General features: G+C 47.9%; 1 protein-coding gene across 1 annotated transcript in view; it reads left to right on the forward strand.

Annotated features, from left to right (window-relative positions):
* The first annotated feature begins 206 nt into the window (after window positions 1-206).
* Window positions 207-17,949, forward strand: part of ARID1A (AT-rich interaction domain 1A) — a 61,653-nt gene continuing 43,910 nt past the window's right edge. The window contains exon 1 of the mRNA XM_076357652.1: window positions 207-1,352. Within this exon, the coding sequence (XP_076213767.1) occupies window positions 207-1,352 (1,146 nt within the window). The remainder of the gene's footprint in view (window positions 1,353-17,949) is intronic.

Below are 17,949 nucleotides of genomic sequence, written 5' to 3' on the forward strand. Positions count from 1 at the left end.
CCAGGCCCCGGGAAGCCCAGCCCAGCGGAGCCCTCCCCGCCTCGCCAACCAGGCCGGGGGGGAATGAGCCCCCGCTGCCCTGAAGAGCCCGCCGCCGCCTGAGCGGGGAGCAGCAGAGCAGCGAGGCCTCACGCCGGCCGGCCAGGCAGGGAGCAGCTCGGGGGGACCGGTCCGGGGGGGGTGGCTGGGTGGGGAGGGGGGGGATCATGGCTGCTCAGGTCGCCCCCGCCGCCGCCAGCAGCCTGGGCGCCCCGGCTCCATCCGAGCTGAAGAAAGCGGAGGCGCAGCAGCGGGATTGTCCCCCGGAGGAGGCGGGGGGTGAGGCGGCGGCGGAGCGCGGCGGCGGCGAGAAGCAGGCGGAGAGCGAGGGCCCCACGGGGAAGGAGCTGCAGGACGGGGCCGAGAGCAACGGAGGGGGCGCAGGGGCCGAGTCCGACCTGAAGAGCTCGAACGGGAACCCGGGCCCCAGGCCCGCCGCTGCCGCCGCCACCCTGAACAATAACCTCCCGGAGCCGCCCGGTGGCGGCGGCAGCAGCGACGGGGTGGGGGCGCCGCAGCAGCAGCAGCCGCCGCAGCAGCCTCCCCCTTCCCACCCGGCCGCCTTGCCCCCGCCAGCCTACGGCTTCGGGCAGCCCTACGGCCGGGGCGCCCAGGCTGCTGCCGCCGCCGCCGCCGCTGCGGCCGCCGCCGCTGCCTTCCACCAACATGGCGGACAACAAAGCCCTGGCATGGCAGCGCTGCAGAGCGGGGGCCTGGAGCAGTCCTACCCGGGGCCGGCGGGAGCCCCCGCGGGGCCGCCCCCTCCCCAGAACTCGCACGGCGGCGCCGAGCACGGCTTCCCCAACCACCAGTACAACTCCTACTATGCGGCCGGGGCCGGGCGCAGCGCCGGCTCCTACCCGCCTCCCCCCCAGGCCTACGCCCTGAGCTCTCCCCGGGGCAGCGCGCAGAGCTCCGCTCCGGCGGCCGCCGGCGCCAAGTCCCCCGCCGCCGCCGCCTTCCAGCAGCAGCAGCGCTTCGGGGTCATGGGGCCCTCGGCCGCCGGCGGCGCAGGAGGAGGGGGCGCCACCCCGCAGCCCACGGCCACCCCCACCCTCAACCAGCTCCTCACCTCCCCCAGCTCCGCCCGCGGCTACCAGGGGTACCCCGGGGGCGACTATAGCGGCGGGCCGCAGGACGGGGGAGCCGCCGCCAAGGGCCCGGCCGCAGCGGAGATGGTCTCGCAGTACGGCGGGGGCAACAGCCAGGGCTGGGCCGCGGCGTCCGGCGGGGCCCCGCCGAGGAGCCACCACGCGCCCATGAGCCCCGGGAGCAGCGGCGGCGGAGGACAGTCCCTCGGCAGGAGCCAGCAGGTAACGGCGGGGCCGTGTGGGGCGGGCGGGCGGCGCGCCGGGGGGGGACGGGACCGGACCGGGACGGGACCGGGACGGGGGCGGCGGGGGGCGAGGGGCGCGGGGGGGGGGTGACGGCGCCTCTCCCGCGGGTTCCCCCCGCCGGGCCGGCGCTGCCGGGGAGCTGCCATTGTCTGTGTCTGCTCGCTCGCTCTAAAATGGCTGCCTCGCCGCCTTCCCTTCCTCCCTCCCCAGCCTTTGTGCGAGGCTCCCGGCGAGCGGCCGCCGTCCTCCCCGCGGCCCCGGCCCGCCCCGGGGGCTCCGACGAGGGAGCAGGTCGGCCGCCCCCGGCGGAGGGCGGCGAGGGGCAGGCGAGGCCGGGCGCGGGGGGCCAGGGCTGCGGGCGGGCCCGCCCGGGCCAACGCGTGGCCCCGGCAGCGCCGCCGCCATCCCCGCCGCCGCCCCGGCCCCGCCGCCCGGCTCCCCTCGGCCGCCCCGCCGGACCCCGCTCCGGGGGGCCCGCACCCCTCGGCGGGGACCTGCGAGGTCCGCCTGGGCGGCCGCAGCACGGCCGGGCCGGTCGGAGCCATCTTCCCCGTCAGGCGGCCCGTCGGGCCGTCGGCCGGCGCCTGTGGCTGGGAGCGCTGGTAAACAGCTCGGCGATGGGAGCAGTAAGTGCAGATCGCTTTGGTTTGGGATTTGAATTATGGAGGTAAAATCCTTCTGTCAAAGCCAGGAGACAGTTGGTCTTAGGTTGACATCCTATCTGTGATCTGATTGGCTCCCCATCTCCTGCTCTTGGCCATTTATAATTGCCTCTGATGTAATGGTACAACAATCCTGATGAGCTCATAAACTTTTACACTCGGCTTTTCTGCCAGACCCGGACCCACGGCAGCCCTGCCGCTTCGCTCGCTGCCTCCTCGTCCCCCCCTTGCCGGAACCGGCCGTGACCTTGAGGCGGTTGGGTGGCAGCCCCGCATCGGCGGGAGCGGAGCCCCAGACCGCCTGCCCTTGTTGCATTGTGCCTGAAACAAAAGAGGAGGCGATGGCATTTTGTTTGTACCTTGGGTTTATTTTGCTTGTGATGTTTTATGCAGCCTGGAATAGAGTCTGTGTTGTCGGAACAGTGGCAGGGCTGCTCTGCACAATAGGCTTGCTGTTTATTTTGGTTATGTGACTTTCCCTTTGGTATAAATGATTTCTTTGATGGATCTGAGGATGCGTTTGTTCCTGGCTAATTTTGGCCCTTTTCAAAACTGGGACTGTTTGGATTCTTTATTAGATGGAGAACGTGGGGGTTTTGGGGGTATGTTACAGCCTTAAGAAGGGAAAAAACCAAACAAGAACACAACCAAAACCAAACTTGCGGTTGAAGCACTGAAAATGGTGAATTATCAATTTACGTTCAATAGAGCTTTAATATAGGACAGGCCTGAGCCTCTAGCTGTATGTCTTAGGGCACGTTTTGACTTAGAGTAGGCACTGATGTGTCTCCTTCCCCCCATAAATAAAGGGACGTTACAGACATTCAGATGCTGCTTGTGGTCAGGCTCAGCAGTGTCACAAGTCTTGGCTTTTCAGAGGAGTGCGAATAGGAAAAACGAGCCGGAGAATTAAATTTATTGTTGTATGTGTAGAATTACCTGTTTGCTGGAAATATGGATGCAGAGAAGAAAGCAGTGCAGCGTACGCATCAGACATTTTAGATACAGGGGAAAAGAGGTGCTGGTATCTAATATCTGGAAACCTTGATTAAACCCAGGTTACTTTCTGTGTTTAGACATGAGTCTCCAAGGCCTGTCGTGGCCTCGTGCAGGACGGACAGACTTCCCTTTTCATTCTGTGTACTTTGCTCTAACTTCAGGCCCTGGGTCAGAGACGTTTGATACTGCGTAGTGTGGCTTGCAGCCTCCAGAGTTACCCTTCTTGCTCAGTGTTTCTCTTGTGTCGATCTGAAAACCGCTTAATTTTTGTTCCTTGATTACCGAAGGCAATGTCTCCTTCAGCGTCTTGAATTACTTAATTGTCTTTTCTGTCAGATTGAAATAGTGCTCTCTAAGAGAGTGGATCTTATCTCTGCTGTGGTCATCAAACTGTCCAATGGTAACTGGTAGCGAGTATTCGATTATCCTCAGTGGAGATTTCAGCTCCTCAGGAATATGTTTATGTATACCTGCAATACGTTCGGACAGATGTCACGGACGTGAGGGTGTTTACTTGAAGGTACTTTTTGTATCCTGAAAAATTTCAATTTAGATAAAATGTGGGCTAAAATATGGTGTCAGATTGAACTTTTCAAGCAGGTATTTTACTACAGCACATATTTGACAAAAGTGTACTGTCAGTATTCTGATATGAATTTGTAAAGAAGCTTATTTTGTCTTGGAAAACGAATTTAACTTGATTCCACGAGCTGCTGATATATAGTGTATTAATAATATCTGAGTAACTAGTCTTATAAACTGGAATTATTAATGAACAGTTGTTCTGAGAATTAGTTGAACTTTAGGTAATACAAATACTGTATACAAAAAGTAAACCAACAACCCCCCCATCCCAAAAACCAAACAACCCCCCCCCCCAACGTTTTTGTGCCAAGGATTATTGGACTCAAACTGACAATTCACTTTTTTTTTCTGCTGGAAAAAGAAAAGAAGAGACTTACCTAGCACGATGAAAAAAGCTTCCACATGTCATCTGTGCTGCCCACAAGAAATGCTTGATTAATAATACTCCAGTCCTAAATTACAGTCTCCTTTCGCTGTGTACTCTGTTAAATTCCCTAGATTGGGATAATTTAAAGCTTTGTGTCTTTTCTTTGTCTTGTACAGTGATGAACAGGGTGGGTACTTACCACCTAACTTCTGAGAAACTCTGGGAGAGCGAAAGGAGAATGTAATTCATCTGACCAAACACTAGGAAGAAAAGCATCTCTTGGTGCAGGCTTGGAGAAGATGATGTGGGACGAGTGGGGGGTTTCTCCACTCGGGAATCCTTGGGATAGTAAACCTGAGGTTTTGGGGACGGGAAGCAGGACTACGCAGAAAGGAGAAGTGCCTTTAATTCTTGACACTTTTTAGGATTTATGAGTGATGCCATAGTTTCATCACATTGCTCATCAAGAAAGGCAAAGTAATTTCTGGCATGAAAGTTGTTTTGGTGGAATATTTCCTGTAATAAAACGAGAGTATGGTCACTTGCACAGAGGTAGACCCCAGCCTGTAGCCCTCACGGACACCTTGGCTTGCTGGCCGGTCGCAGGAAGGTGGTGCCGAGTGAGAGCCCCTGTGAAAGCAGGCGTGCTCCGTGTCTGTCGGGACTGTGCCAGAGGACTTAACATTTTTTTCTGATTGACCTTTATAGCTGGAGAATGTGGAGCAGGATCAAGAGATCAGAATGGCTGTTTTACAGTGTGTGGGATGAGAAATCTGTGGTTTTTCTGCGGGAATGGCTTGTAAGAAACCAGGCCAGGGATCGTAGTTTTCAATTTTTCCAGCTCTATCATGTATTTGTTTCCACCCCCCTTCCCCTCAGAGCGTGTAGCAGTTCTTAATAATGTGCTGGCTTTCCCAGTGTCTTGGGACTTCAGGGAAACTGCTTAAGAGAAAGGACTTCCCTCCCTTTAATAGATGGGCATTTCTCATGGTACACGCTTTCGCTACAACAAATGACGTCTCCTGTAACGGGAGATGTCTTTGGATTGCATTAAACATTGACGTGTTGGATAACCTCCCCGTAGGTGCATGGACGTCTCTAGGCCTCTATTGTAAAGTTCGGTGAAGGCAGTTTAAAAATCGTATGTTAATTTAAAAAATGCTTTTGGGCCTGTTGCCATACAATAGCTATTTTTTGTTGACTTAGATCTCAACTTTAGTAGCAAGTGAGGCATGAAAAATGTTGTTGAAAATATATATTTATTTTTTTAAACTAAATTGGCACCAAATGGCTCTGTGCTGCCAGTGAGCTGCGATATCTTGGAATCGGAATTTGAGACCTGGCTCCTGTTGGCTTGTGTCGCAGGGTTTTTCCTTGCTTGGCATTGTAATGTTAGGAGCCCTTGAATTGCTCGCGAGGTGTAGTACGCACTAGATCTTTCCAACAAAAAGGAGAGTGGTACATCTTCTTTTGCTGGGGTAGGGTTTGCCTCCGAATGAGTGATTTTAGGCCTTGTCTGTTTTAGAAAAAGTAGGAAAATTGCGCTAGTTTAATTTTGTTGTTGAGATCTAGTTAATTCTGGTGCGGACACTGAAGGTTTTGCTGGCTTTTCAAATAGTCTGCAGTAAACTAGGGGTTGCCTGATTCTCTTAAAATCTCTTGTTTTCTGAAATACCATCTCCTTGATGCTCGGTTTTGAGGTGACCAACGTTTCCAGGCAGGATATGTGTAGGATACAGGACAGTAAGCCTCAATTCTGACTCTCAGCTGGAGCTTTTTTCCCCTGCCCTTATCACCACCAGTTTACTGGGAAGCCTGGGACAAACCGCACGATTGTTCTGTAGTATTTTTGTCCTTGGTGAAATGGGGTTAGCAAGGCTTGCCTACCTGCCTTTTACAAAGTATAAATGAAATGCTCTGTCAGTCCTTATTTATTATCTGGGGTAGGGGAGGGTTTCTACATATGGTGTCTCCTGTAATCATGTTGTTGGTTGCAAGACAGAAATGTGGTTTCTGGAAGGTTGTATGTTTGACTTTTGGGCCTTTTTTTTTTTTTGGCTAGAATACTTACTGGTTTCCTAAAACTGTCCAGTTTAATTCCTTTTACCTGCTACAACTTCTGTTTCCTGAGGCAACTGTTCAACAAACAGGCAGAACCTCTTCCCTGTTCTTAATACTAGAAACTGGGGTTGGGGGAAGCATGAGAATCAAATGTTCTGTTACATAGCTGTGTCTTACTGTTCTCGTAAGCTTGGTATGTTTATAATACTTTGGGTTTTTTTCTGCAGTCTCATTTGAGAACACTGGTCAATGAATACTACGTTACAGCAGTATTACATGAGACCCTATTAAGGGTCTTACATGAAGACTGTATTAAAAAACCCAGCAGCTTTCCTTCAGAGAGAAACTCATGTCTAAAATTAGGCTAAATAGTGCAGCTGTTCGTTTTGTCTGTTGCCTCATATGTGACTTTTCCACCATTTTTCTTCCTACTCTTTTCAAAGGAACACCACCAACTTGGAAATCCAGTTTTTACCCTATGAACCTGAATCTGTGATCTCGGTAATTAAAATATTAGAGGAGAAAGATGCCCTTTCCAGTTTTTACTCCGTGTATTTGAAATTCTTTGTCTAGTCAGTTTGATTTCTTTTTTGAATTGCGACTCCTGTGTGATGGATTGCTCTGGGGAAAAGCTCATCAGCATGCCATTGCCCAGTTCCTGCCAAGAATGTTTGAAACTCTCGAGTAGCAGCAGTAGCAAAGCAAAAACCGAAGGCAGGCAAGCGTAATTGCAGGGGGGGAAATGGAAAAAATAAGCTTGTCAGTATTTAGCATTGCTTTTACAGCTACTTGCTTTTTCTCCTGGAAGGGTCCTTAAACCATCAGCAAGGATGCAAAATAATATCTCCCCTTTTGTTCTGGTGGAAAAAATAAAGGAAACGTTTTTCCTGGGAAAAAATGTTTTTGAGGAGAAGTCTTGCAAAAGTTTTTCTGTCATGTGCTGATTTCAAAAAGTTCAACCTTTAATTTATCTGGAGGTTATGCATGTGCAGTGGTAAAACTACACTGGATGTCTGTTAGCCAAAGCCATAAATCTCCAGCTAGAAGTGAATGACAGGTGGGATTGGATGAAAAAAGCAGTTTTCTTTGGCACGCTGGACCAAAACTGACATGCGTTCTCTCTGGGTCCCTGCTGTCCGCCTGTTCCTGGGTGATGTGAGAGGAGTTGATGCCTTTTTGGTTTTTGTCTTAGTGGCTGGAAAAGCGGAGAAGTTGATCACCTGAAGAGAGACCGTGTGTACTTTCTGTGGGCTCAGGAAGACCATGCTGTGTTTATAAATCGATTCCAGTAAAATTCCAGTCATAAATTTAATGTCATCTCTGCTGTACTGAGCGTATGCTTATCGTTCCTCAGGCTGAAATTCTGTAGAAACTAGGTTTCAGGCAGTCTTTTGTTTCACCCTGTATGTAGAGGAGGAACGCAAGGTCTTAAGTTCTTACAATGACTGTTTTTCAGCAGAAGCAGCTGAGATGCTGATGTAGGAACTTGCCAAGGTGAGGCACTAGGGCTGGGACAGGGCGGAGGGTGGAATATAGGTCTTCTGAGTCTCATCCTGCGCTGTAAGTGTGGAACCGTCTTTCCTCCCTAGTATATGGTTTTAGCTGAATATGTTGTTAAGACCCTCTTAATGGATTTCTGCGCTTAAAGAAGCAGCACCCAAGCCTGCCCTCGGAGGCTCGTGGAATGAAAGAAGCAGGGCTGGAACAGGAGGAGCTGCTTCTCTCAGGACTGAGCTCATGTACATATTTTACCAGTTCCTGTAGTGTCTTAGTCAGATGATAATATGTATTAACATATGGATGAGGGAGGGGTTCCCATTTCTTACTCTTCGTCTGTGCACCTGCACTCCCAGTGTTATAACTCAGCAGTTTAGTTGTGCAACTAGAGCATTTTTGAGTTTTTTTGGACTACATCGAGGAGAGCATTTCCAGGTTTGCCATGGTGTTCTTTCTGGAGTATTTCTGAGTTTAAGTGACAGCTCAGTGGGTATTTACACAATGTAGGCATGAGCTTTCTGTAGTGAAATGTAAAGGATGCTACATAATGATAGGTAAACTTAATAAAAGCTGCTTCAGAATTTCTCAGCAAATATTTTTTTTGCTTTATATGTTCAGAGTAAAATGATAACTGTAGTTAAGAATCTAATTTCTAATGTTCTTTATTTTTTGGGGAGAAAAAAGGGACAAGTGGGTAGGAGCAAATGAAGGGTATCAGTTCGTTCTGTAAATACAGTAAAGAAATTTCTTTATGGGAGGGCGAGAGAGTGGAGATGGAGAGTGTATGTGTTAGTTCCTATGAAATTCCTGTGAAAAATCAGTTTGTGTAAATAACTCTGAAAAAGCTACTGCTCCATTACAGTTATGGGCATTTCATGCGATAACCAGCATGTCAGTATTTCCTTAAGTTAGCTATAGTAATTGAAACTCTTTCAAGGACAAATTCAATTGCTACTAACTTTTTCTTTTCTTTTTCCCCCCTTTTTTTCTTTTTTTAAACTTGAGTAACTTCCTCTTTCTCCTGGATAATTAATATTATGCCCGAACTGTCCCAAGAAGCTGCAAGTTAGACATGGGGAGTAGTTTTTAGAGAAGCTGTGGGGGACCCTGATGCAGCCAGTGTCCCCTCTGCGTGGAGCAGACCCCTGCTGCTCGCTCCTGCTGTGCTTACCCTGTATTTTGTGGGTGCGTTTGGCCGTGTGGTGAACCAGAGGGGACCGAAGAACACTTTTACATTTTTGGTGGGATGTGATGGTGACATCCTGGATGTGGCTGGGAGGAGAGAGCATTTCGGTGGTTACCGACATTGGACCGTGGCCTAAAGTAGCCATGACTTTTCATCCTGAGAGATTCTGTGACTCTTCTCAAAGAGAAATTATTGAAGTTCGGAGGACTCTGGAATTTCCCTCGGGGAGAATTACTGGGTTAAACAAGTACTTTCCCCCCCCCTCCACTGACTTGTGAAATTTCATTCAGGTTTGACTAAGAGAAACCCTGAAAATTACCATTTCCCTTCTGATGTCAGCACCGTTCTGGCACCCTGCCTGTGAATAACAGAACAGGAATGTTTTAAAACCTGCGCTCAGGCCACAGCCACAGCTGCAGCTACACCTCCAGACACCGTGGTGGGAGACCTGCTCTGCCCCGGCCAGGGCTGAGATTTGGGATACGCTCGGACCGGTGCATAACACGGCCAGCTCAAATTGTCAACAGTGGGTTTGTACTTTCTTAACACTATTAGTGTCCAGAGCAGTAGTTTCAGTAGTGTGAATACGGTCTGAGAAGCATGAGGCACAGAAGAGGGAGGGTACCTGCTATGAAAACGGCCGTTCTCTTTTGGGTTTGGAGCACTGATTTTGATCTTTTTCATGAGTTGAATGTGCAGTGTAGTCTGTGCTGCCTGCAAAATCTTGCTGTTGGTTCGTTGCCTGTGTTGTCTGTGTAGGTGACTATATTTTTCTTGTTGAACAGAGGTCTGGATCTGAATTCGAAAGCTCATCTAGCCTGCTGTCCTCCTTCAGGGCAGGATCAGCTATACCTGAGAACAGGGCAGACAGCGACGAACGCAATGGAGCTGCCTCAGTCTGTTTCAGTGCTTTGCTACCCTTAGCATTGGACATTAGGAAAAATATTCCAACTCGCGTCATCTTAATTGAGTATCTGTTGTGGTCCTAGTCTCTCTAGGTATGGAGAACAGAGGCAAAAGTGTATGGTAACCTGCTATAAATGCGTAGCTTTCTGCCCATCCCCTATTTCCTTGAGATACACTTGCTAGTTAAACGGCAAAATGTCTCCCTTTACTTCCCGATTACTGTGCTCGCTGGGGATTGCGTTGAAGGGTTTGGACTGTCCTGCTTTGCCACCTGAACTTCATCCAGGGTCCCAGAGCTGACTGGGCTCACTCTGTACTTCTCTCTATGGGATCCTTCCTGTAGGCTTGTTTCGTGCTTCATAACAGTCTGACGATGGATTTAAAGTCCAAATGACTGTAGGACTATGCACCCTGTACAAGTTTAGGAGGAGAATCTGGTATTCATTAACTGTATGTAAATAATTAAACCAGTGCCAGACTAGAGGTGGTCTTCCCTCAGACATACTCCTTGTGAAATGGTTTGAAGAAAAGTTCTTACCTCTGCGCAGAAGATACATTGAAATGGTGGAAGTGCTGGAATTAGTTAAAACTTAATTCTTTTTTTTTTTTCCCCTTTAAATTAAATATCTCTGACTTTGGAGCTGGCATTGCTAATCAAGGAAAAGGCTTCCCATTCAAGGCCAGTTTACTGAGCGTGATCACGTGTTCCCAGAAACTGCCTTTTTGTTGTGCTGTGGCTGCACGTGTTGTGTCAGTGGTCTGAGGAGTACCGGAGCCCTACCCTTCGGGCTGGGGGTAGCTGTGTGGGTGGGTGGGGCTTATTTTTTTATTCAAAAAACCACCCCAAACTCATTTGCTTACTGTTGCGTGAGGGGCTTGTGGTAATTGTAGTGCTTTGGATCCCCTGGAAAGGATTCAGGGCAGCTGCTGCATGTAACAGATATGAACGTTTTTTTTTTTTTTTTTAAATTGTGTGTTGATAATTGGACAGTTTTGTGATAGGAAGGATTTAAGTATCAAAGTATCTCCTAGTCTTTCAGTTTATTGTGATACACCAGTGAGGCTAGTATGAGCAGTTCTCCACATCTCAAAAGTCTTTCCTGGCCTCTGCACCCTGCAACTGGGTGCATGGGAAATCTTCAGAGTAGGTGCTCAAAGCTGTATCTCTCAAAATCAAGGTTAGTGCTGTAACTACTAGATCATACTTTCTCTCTGGGCATGGGGTTACACCTGCAACAGTTTTCTTTGGGTTTACGAAAAAATCATTTTGCTGGAAATGTCATTTCTAGCTGCCTGTGGGCAGAACGTGGCTCCCCTGGAACAGGGCATGTTAGTGGGGAAGGGACTTTCAAGTGATGAGTGTGCTAATCCCAGATGAGGGTTCATAATAGAAATGGCACTCTTATTCAGCTCATGCTGTGGAGGGGAAGCAAAATGCCTGCCTATCTACTATCTACTCTTGGATGTGCAGAAGAGACTGACAGACCTATCCCAAATTATCCTACCTGCCCATACTTTAAAGATATTTCTGAAGCGCCTTCTCTGGCCTTCCTGTTCGGTTCACAAGGCATGACAGCATTGCAAAAGCTTGTTTCCACGTTAATTGTGATTGATTACCTTGCAATCTAGGACAAGTTTTCCTTTGAAAAGCTATATGCTGATTTGGTGTCGGGAATTAAAATCAGATGAAGTGATTAGTGTTCTATGAAATATCCCAGAGCAATTGAGTGCTCCTCGGCTTTTAACTGTGTTTTGGCCCTTAACCCTTGCCTCCCTTGTTCTCTGGAGCAAGGTGCTAAATCTGTTGTCTGCACGCTCAGGCGAATAACTCATTAGCCATATTGTATCAGGAGATCATGGTATAATTTGCTGCTGAGCTTCAGAGTGTAGATTTACTGGCTTTAATGATGAATGCAGAGTGTGTTGAAAGTGCACTGTGTCAAGGCAACAGTGATACTTGTACTGAATGGTGAACATGCATTAAGGTTAGCTTTAAATCCGATCGCTCTGTAAATGGCAATAAACTGTTCCGAGTTGTCACTGCTGTCAAGGTAGTCATGTCTCATCCTCCTTTTCTCATATGAGTTGTCTTACAGTTTCTTGTTATACCTGTTCCTAAAACCAGTGAAGACTTTGCAGCGTTGGCTGTTCCTCCTCCCCCCATGGCATTGGCACAGTTATGAATTTTTGTATCTTCTCACCAGTTGCCAGCACACGCTCCTTTCAACTTGCTAAGCAGCTCCCCACATTGTTCATTTTGCTTTAAAAGAAAACTGGATTTTTCTGGGTGTAGGTGGAATAAAAGCCCAAGGACAGAAGCGAGCGTGGGGCAGTGGACCCAGGCCTCAAAAATCACTATTATAACCAAGGGCTGGTGGGCTTTTTTTTTTTTTTTTTAAATTATTGTTTTTAAATAACAATGACCTTGTGTCACTGTGGTGCTGGGATTCGTGTTGGGCTTGCCAAGTGTAATGAACCTGAATCATGACAGCATTGGCTTGATGAAGGCTCTAGTAGTGTGTCTTCACTGCTGTCTGGGAGCTGGCTTGGCTGCAGCTCTGAGTTTCTTGCCTACGTAGTCTTTTCATCTCCCCCAACCTCCTCTCCTCTTACCAACGCAGGCATGACAGCAGCTCTGCTTTCTGGATGCAAATAGATCATTTGGGTATAAATACTGGAGATTGGTTGTTGCTTGCTATAAAGTTACTGAGTGCGTCCTTGGTAAATGCAGATGGTAACTTGTCATTACTGCAATTTTAAATATTTTTGGTTCCGTGGAACCGAAGTGGAGTCTTGAAGGCTGAATTTTAAGGCTAAAATAAGAGAAGGCTCAATAAAATCCACAAAAATAGCACCCAAATTTGTCAGCTGCTGTAATGAGAAGGGAAATAACTTTTCTTCTTCCTATTAGCAAAACAAAGCTTTGTTACCTTGTTCCGTGTCAGGTGTAAAATACTGCAATGGGGTCAGGAGGGGTGGACAGGGTTTAAGGTGTACTAAGTTGCTTCCTAATGAGGTGGCACTAGGGCTAATGACAGTGCAATACAAAATGTGCTGTGAACCTCAGCTGCTACCCTGTAACTGAGGTATGTTTGAGATACTCTTGAAGTAATTAGCAGATCATTACCTCAGTGCTCCTGGCTGGGATAAGGGTGTGCCTTTGGGCAGTTACAGCTGGCTGATCCGCGTTACCCCATCGCAAAGCAGAGGTGATGTCCACTGCTGAACTGTGAGTTTGAATTCAGGGTCTGGGAGGCGAGGGTGATGGAGCATGGAGTTTTGTGCTAACTTAAACTGAGATTGCCTGTCTCTTCCACAGATTCATTCCAAAACTCAGATTTCTTGGATTATTTTGGTCTTCCTTTATGTTGCATTATGCACGCTTTTAAATTCAGTTATTCTGCGGAAGCAAGGGAGAGCCTGTGTAATGCTGAAACGTGGCTTGGAGAAACTACAGGCCCCGACATGCAGCTCTTATTAAAGCAGGCAGCTGCTCTGGACAAGATGGAGCTCTGCATGCTGAGATGAGGTAGCCTCTGACAGCTGTACCTCTCTCTTACAATAAGCGTGGCTGCGTCCTCCTCCATCTTAGTGTTGTGTGTGGTAGGAGAGATAGGACCATGGAGACTTGTGGTGTTTTAGAGCCCTGACCTCATCCTGAGATGCTTCTCAGGTATGCTCTTACCAACCTGGCGTGGTAAGAGGTCATGGGAATTTGCCTGTCCAGTTGAGTCTGTTCAGCCATCATTTATTCTGGTGTAAAATGAGACAAATTTGCAAAGTGATGAGATATTCAAATACAGATTGAGCTTTCAGACAGACACAAGTGGGTAGAAACCTGCAACGCTGCATTTTATGGATGAAGAACTAGCAAGAAATTGTTTTTAGAAAGCTAGGAGGCTATGCTGGAGGTGCTTTATCAACTCTTGAATGGGTACCCGGGACCTGTCAGATTTCTGTGCAGAAAGGGCTTTTAATGAATTGATAAAACCAACTTTGTTCTGGAAAGTAAACTTTAGTGAGCCTCTTGCATTGGGTCTTCCTTCAGGCCTAAAGTTTTGGAAAACGTCCACTGTGTTCAGCAGCAAGGCATCTGTCCATGAGATCAGTATTCCTTGTTTGAAAGGAGACGGGGGTTATGGAGAATTAGCTGGATGACTGAAGTTTGCCACAGGTCACAGTTGTCTGAATGTATTTGTGGCGCTTCTGGAGCCCTTTCAGGTTTTCAGTGGTGGTTAGTGCAAATATTTTGCATCTTGCTAGCGATCTGGAACAGCTGCTCTCTTACTGATGGAAATTAGATCACTTAAGTAGTGGTGACACTTAGAATAATTTTGCTCTTCCATCCTAGCCCTTCCTCCTCTTGTTTTTTTTTATGGCTTGCTCTTGGCCCGGTCCCATTTCTGTGGTACAACATGAGCTTGCTTGCTCCTTCTAGTGTGTAAGTAGGCCTGGAACGAAAATGCTGTAATGAGACACTTAACTGTCTTTTTGTTGACTTGCCTCCAGTTCGTTAGAGCAGACGTAGGAGGTTGGCTAAACTGAAAGCCTGATTTAATATTCAGGAAGGAAGTTTCTTTCCATCTTAAAAGGAACACCACCTCAATACAACTATCACATGTTCCTTGGGATCATCTCCCATGGAGCTGAGATGCAGCTTTCTTTACATCTTGGTGTTGCTTAGATTTTGGGAGGAGTCAACAGTGGCAGTTTGGAAATCTTGGGGCGAGTTGGCTGAACAGTGTGCTTCTAAAGTGAGTTGAAGTTGAGAGTGAGGGGATAGCTAGTTACCTAATTATTTGGCTAGAAGGAAATTATATTTTCGTGCTTAAATATGAACTGAAATTATTGGAGATGTTAGAGATCACACTGCCCACCTAAATAGCAAACTGCGTAATCTGACTCCCAACTACCTGTGAAATGTCTGAAAATTTCACTAGTCTCCAGCTGTTGCAAAAGAATCATAATCTTTTGTTAATTGTGACTGCATTTAATTCGGTAAATAGTGTTTGTCAGAATCTCCTGCCACGTTAAAATAACCATGTAGGTAGCTGTCAGCTCCTGCTTCCACTTCAGTGTCTGTTTCATAAAGAAGGAACCAATTGCCCAGCCAAGTCATCCGGGCTGGGCTGGATTGTCAGATAGGGACAAGGTGTGTCGTCCAGCCTGCTGCAGAGAGCGAGAGTGAGCTGTGCCATGGGCAGACTCAGCCTAGGCTCGGGCTGTTCTCTTCCCTGCCATTCAGAGCCCCTGCAAAGGCATTACATTACGGTATTTTGAAACAACGTGGAGGTTTAGCCACATCATCGGTGTCCTGCTGGCGAAAGAGAGGTGGAGGGAGAGGGAAGTGAATTCTCTGGTTGTTGCCTAATTTGCAGGTGGTAGGGGATCCCTTGTGCTGTTTCCACGAGGACGTGCACCGAGCCTGCAGACGGGAGAGGTGTCCATGAGGAACCTGCAGTCGTGTTGCTTGTGCATCTCAGGAGGATGAGGGTACCGTGTGAGCCTGGCTGTGGGCGAGGTTCGGCCTGGTGCTACCTTTGCATAAAAACAAAGCAGAGTTTCCCCCTCTCCCAGGTCAGCCCACCTCAGTGTTTACAACGTAAATCTTACTTCGGGTCCTTTTGTACTACAGCTTTTCACAAGTCTGGAAAAATGTCCTGTTAATGTGAGCATGCATCTGCCTTCGAGTAGATCCTGAAGATTGAGAAGACCAGTTGTGTGTCGTCTTTAGATATGATAGTGGTTGAAATACTATCGAGGGTCCTGAGAGACACCTAAATAATGTGGTGTGATAAGCAGTGTGGCCGTGTGTCAGAGAGAACAACTGACTGAAGAAAGGAACTGAAATCCAGAGCCTCGATAAGCTGGATTTGTTGAATTTGTTAAGGAGGGCTTAAAGTCAGGCTGGGAAGGAAAGATGAGATCAACAAATGCACTTTGTTTAAAACACAGGCAGGCTTGGCACCTTCCTGCCCTCCACCTTTTAAAAAAATAGAAAAAACCCAGAATCCTGCTTGTACTTGGGCACGAACGCTGTATTCCTGTCAGGTTATTTCCAGTGAGGGTTTGAGGTGGGGCTTTCATTTCACTTCCCCACCAGATCACCTTCTTCTGATTGACTTCTTTCAGGAATAAAATGTTCCATAATGATACATCCTGTAAGCAAAACTCTGGTCAGTTTTAATCAATTTGAAGAGTATTAGTAAGAGTGGTGCTTAGGAAAGTCCTCTGAGATGTGTGGACTGGCCTCGTGCTGAGAAATGTTAATAGGGTAATTACTGAATTGTGTTTAGCCAGGAAGATATAGTTCACAGTATAGCTGCTTGGAGAAAACTCTCATCTTTTTTCCACTGGTAAAACTTAGTATCCTGGATTTACAGAAAATCTCCCCAAAGGAACTGGGGGAGATAAATGTATAATCAAGGAAAGGAGCAACATTTAACAGGGCTGATCTTAAGTTTACAGGAGCTCCAAATAACTCTTGGTTAGAAGCAGGTGACCGAAGTAATTTAGAAAATGTCCTGTTTTCCTTTTGTGTGTAGTGTTAGCTTATTCTGAGGTCTGTGTGTTAGCAGAAGATTAGAGGAATAGAAAGTGTCTTTGGTCAAACTCTGACCTACTGGAAGAAGTCAGAAGAAAAACCAGGCTCCCTCTAGTCGCAGAACTGAAACTGTTGAGCAGAGGTCAGTTACCTGAACGCTTTGACAACCAATAATTTAATCTGCCATTGCTAGTGAGATGACAGTGATGCATTGCCTCTTGGTTATGTATTAAAATCTAAGTTAGATTCTAGGATTTGTGGGGGTGAGATGGGTAGTTTTATTTTTCTGTAGCTTATGTAAAAATTGATTTGTCCTGCAAGTTTCCAAAGGGTGAGTGTTTGTTATAGTACAACCCTGTACTATATTCCAAAAGTCATGTTTTGGTACCCCAAGCTTACGGGTGTGAGGCAGAGCAACCCAGCCTGCTTCATTACTGTGTGAGGTGTAGGTAGGAGGTTGGGGGAGGACAACGTGTGGGGAACCTCAAAGCAGAGCCAACTGTCACTGTAGGGCACACGGGACATCTGTTTGCTGTTGCTGGCCTGATATTTGCAGGAGTTGTACTGCCTCGCGGAAGCGTTGGCTTGGGTATCCTACGGAGTGCTTGTTTCCCAAAGTGATGGGTACTGCCCTGGAGGGGCAAGGAAAGCAACGGATGTGTGCTGAGCAGTGCCAGCGCAGCCTTGGCGTGTTGTCCTGCTTATGCTGAGGGACTGAAGGAAGTTGGTGGATTTCTCAAGTTTAAAAAAGGGAGGGGAAAAGAAAAAAAGGAAGTGCACATTTCTATGATGACGTTCTCGGTAAAACACACTTGTCGTTTAAACTGTCCTGGTGAGACACTTGGTACACATCAGCGTAGTGTTTATTGCGGGGTTTTCTAGGTGTTTTGTCTTTTGGGGGCATTTTCATCTACTACAGGAGGGTTTTTCTTTTTATCTTAACTTTAATTTCCCCTCAGCCTCTTCCATCTCTCTTTAAAAGCAGACCACCATAGGAAGAGAGGCAATGAAGTATGACCCAGTGCGCTGGCCCTTCAGAAGGCTATAAAAGGCAGCAAGTTCAGGCTGGGATATTGACCTTAGCACAGCCAGTTGCACCTTAAATAGGTCAGATGAAAGTGTTCCTCACTGGAAGATGAACCGTGTTTGCTTGTGAATGAGGACGGTTGTTAGTCTGTGCTCATTTCTCAGCTTGAACTCTCTAGACTGGCTACGGAGGAGTTGGAGTCACTTGTGCGTGGAGTTTCAGGAGATACGGACGGGCATGAAGGTGTCTGAAGTGCAAACTTGAGGCATGAGAGTGACCTGCGGCTGAAAGTAGGGTTTGCTGAAGCATCTTGTGTTGCCTGTTGGATGTCATTGTGTTCCCGCCTCCCCGTTAATTCTGTTTTCTCCGTGACGTCATGCCGTTGCTGTGGTTGGATGATGTCGCAGGGGAGTAAGTGTCTGCTTGCGTCAGTCTTTCAGTTGGTGTGCATCGTCACAGCCTGGCTGGTTTTGGTGGGTCTGTGAGGCTTTGTGCCAGCTTGGGGCAATCCCTCCCATGCATTTCACGCTTGTTCGCGAGTACCATCACACCAGGTGTAGGCACCATCACACCTGATGTAGCTTAACACTGGTGAGTATGTGGAAAATTGGGTTTGTCTTGATCAAGGCACTGGTGCCTTGATGCTGCAGGCAGTGTAACTCTCATAGTGCCCTTTGAATTTGAAAATACGGCAGAGGTTTAGTTTAGGGGGAGGGCTTAGAGGTGGGAGGTCAAATCC

The sequence above is a fragment of the Aptenodytes patagonicus genome, chromosome 21 (genome assembly GCF_965638725.1).
Source record: "Aptenodytes patagonicus chromosome 21, bAptPat1.pri.cur, whole genome shotgun sequence".
NCBI lineage: Eukaryota > Metazoa > Chordata > Aves > Sphenisciformes > Spheniscidae > Aptenodytes > Aptenodytes patagonicus.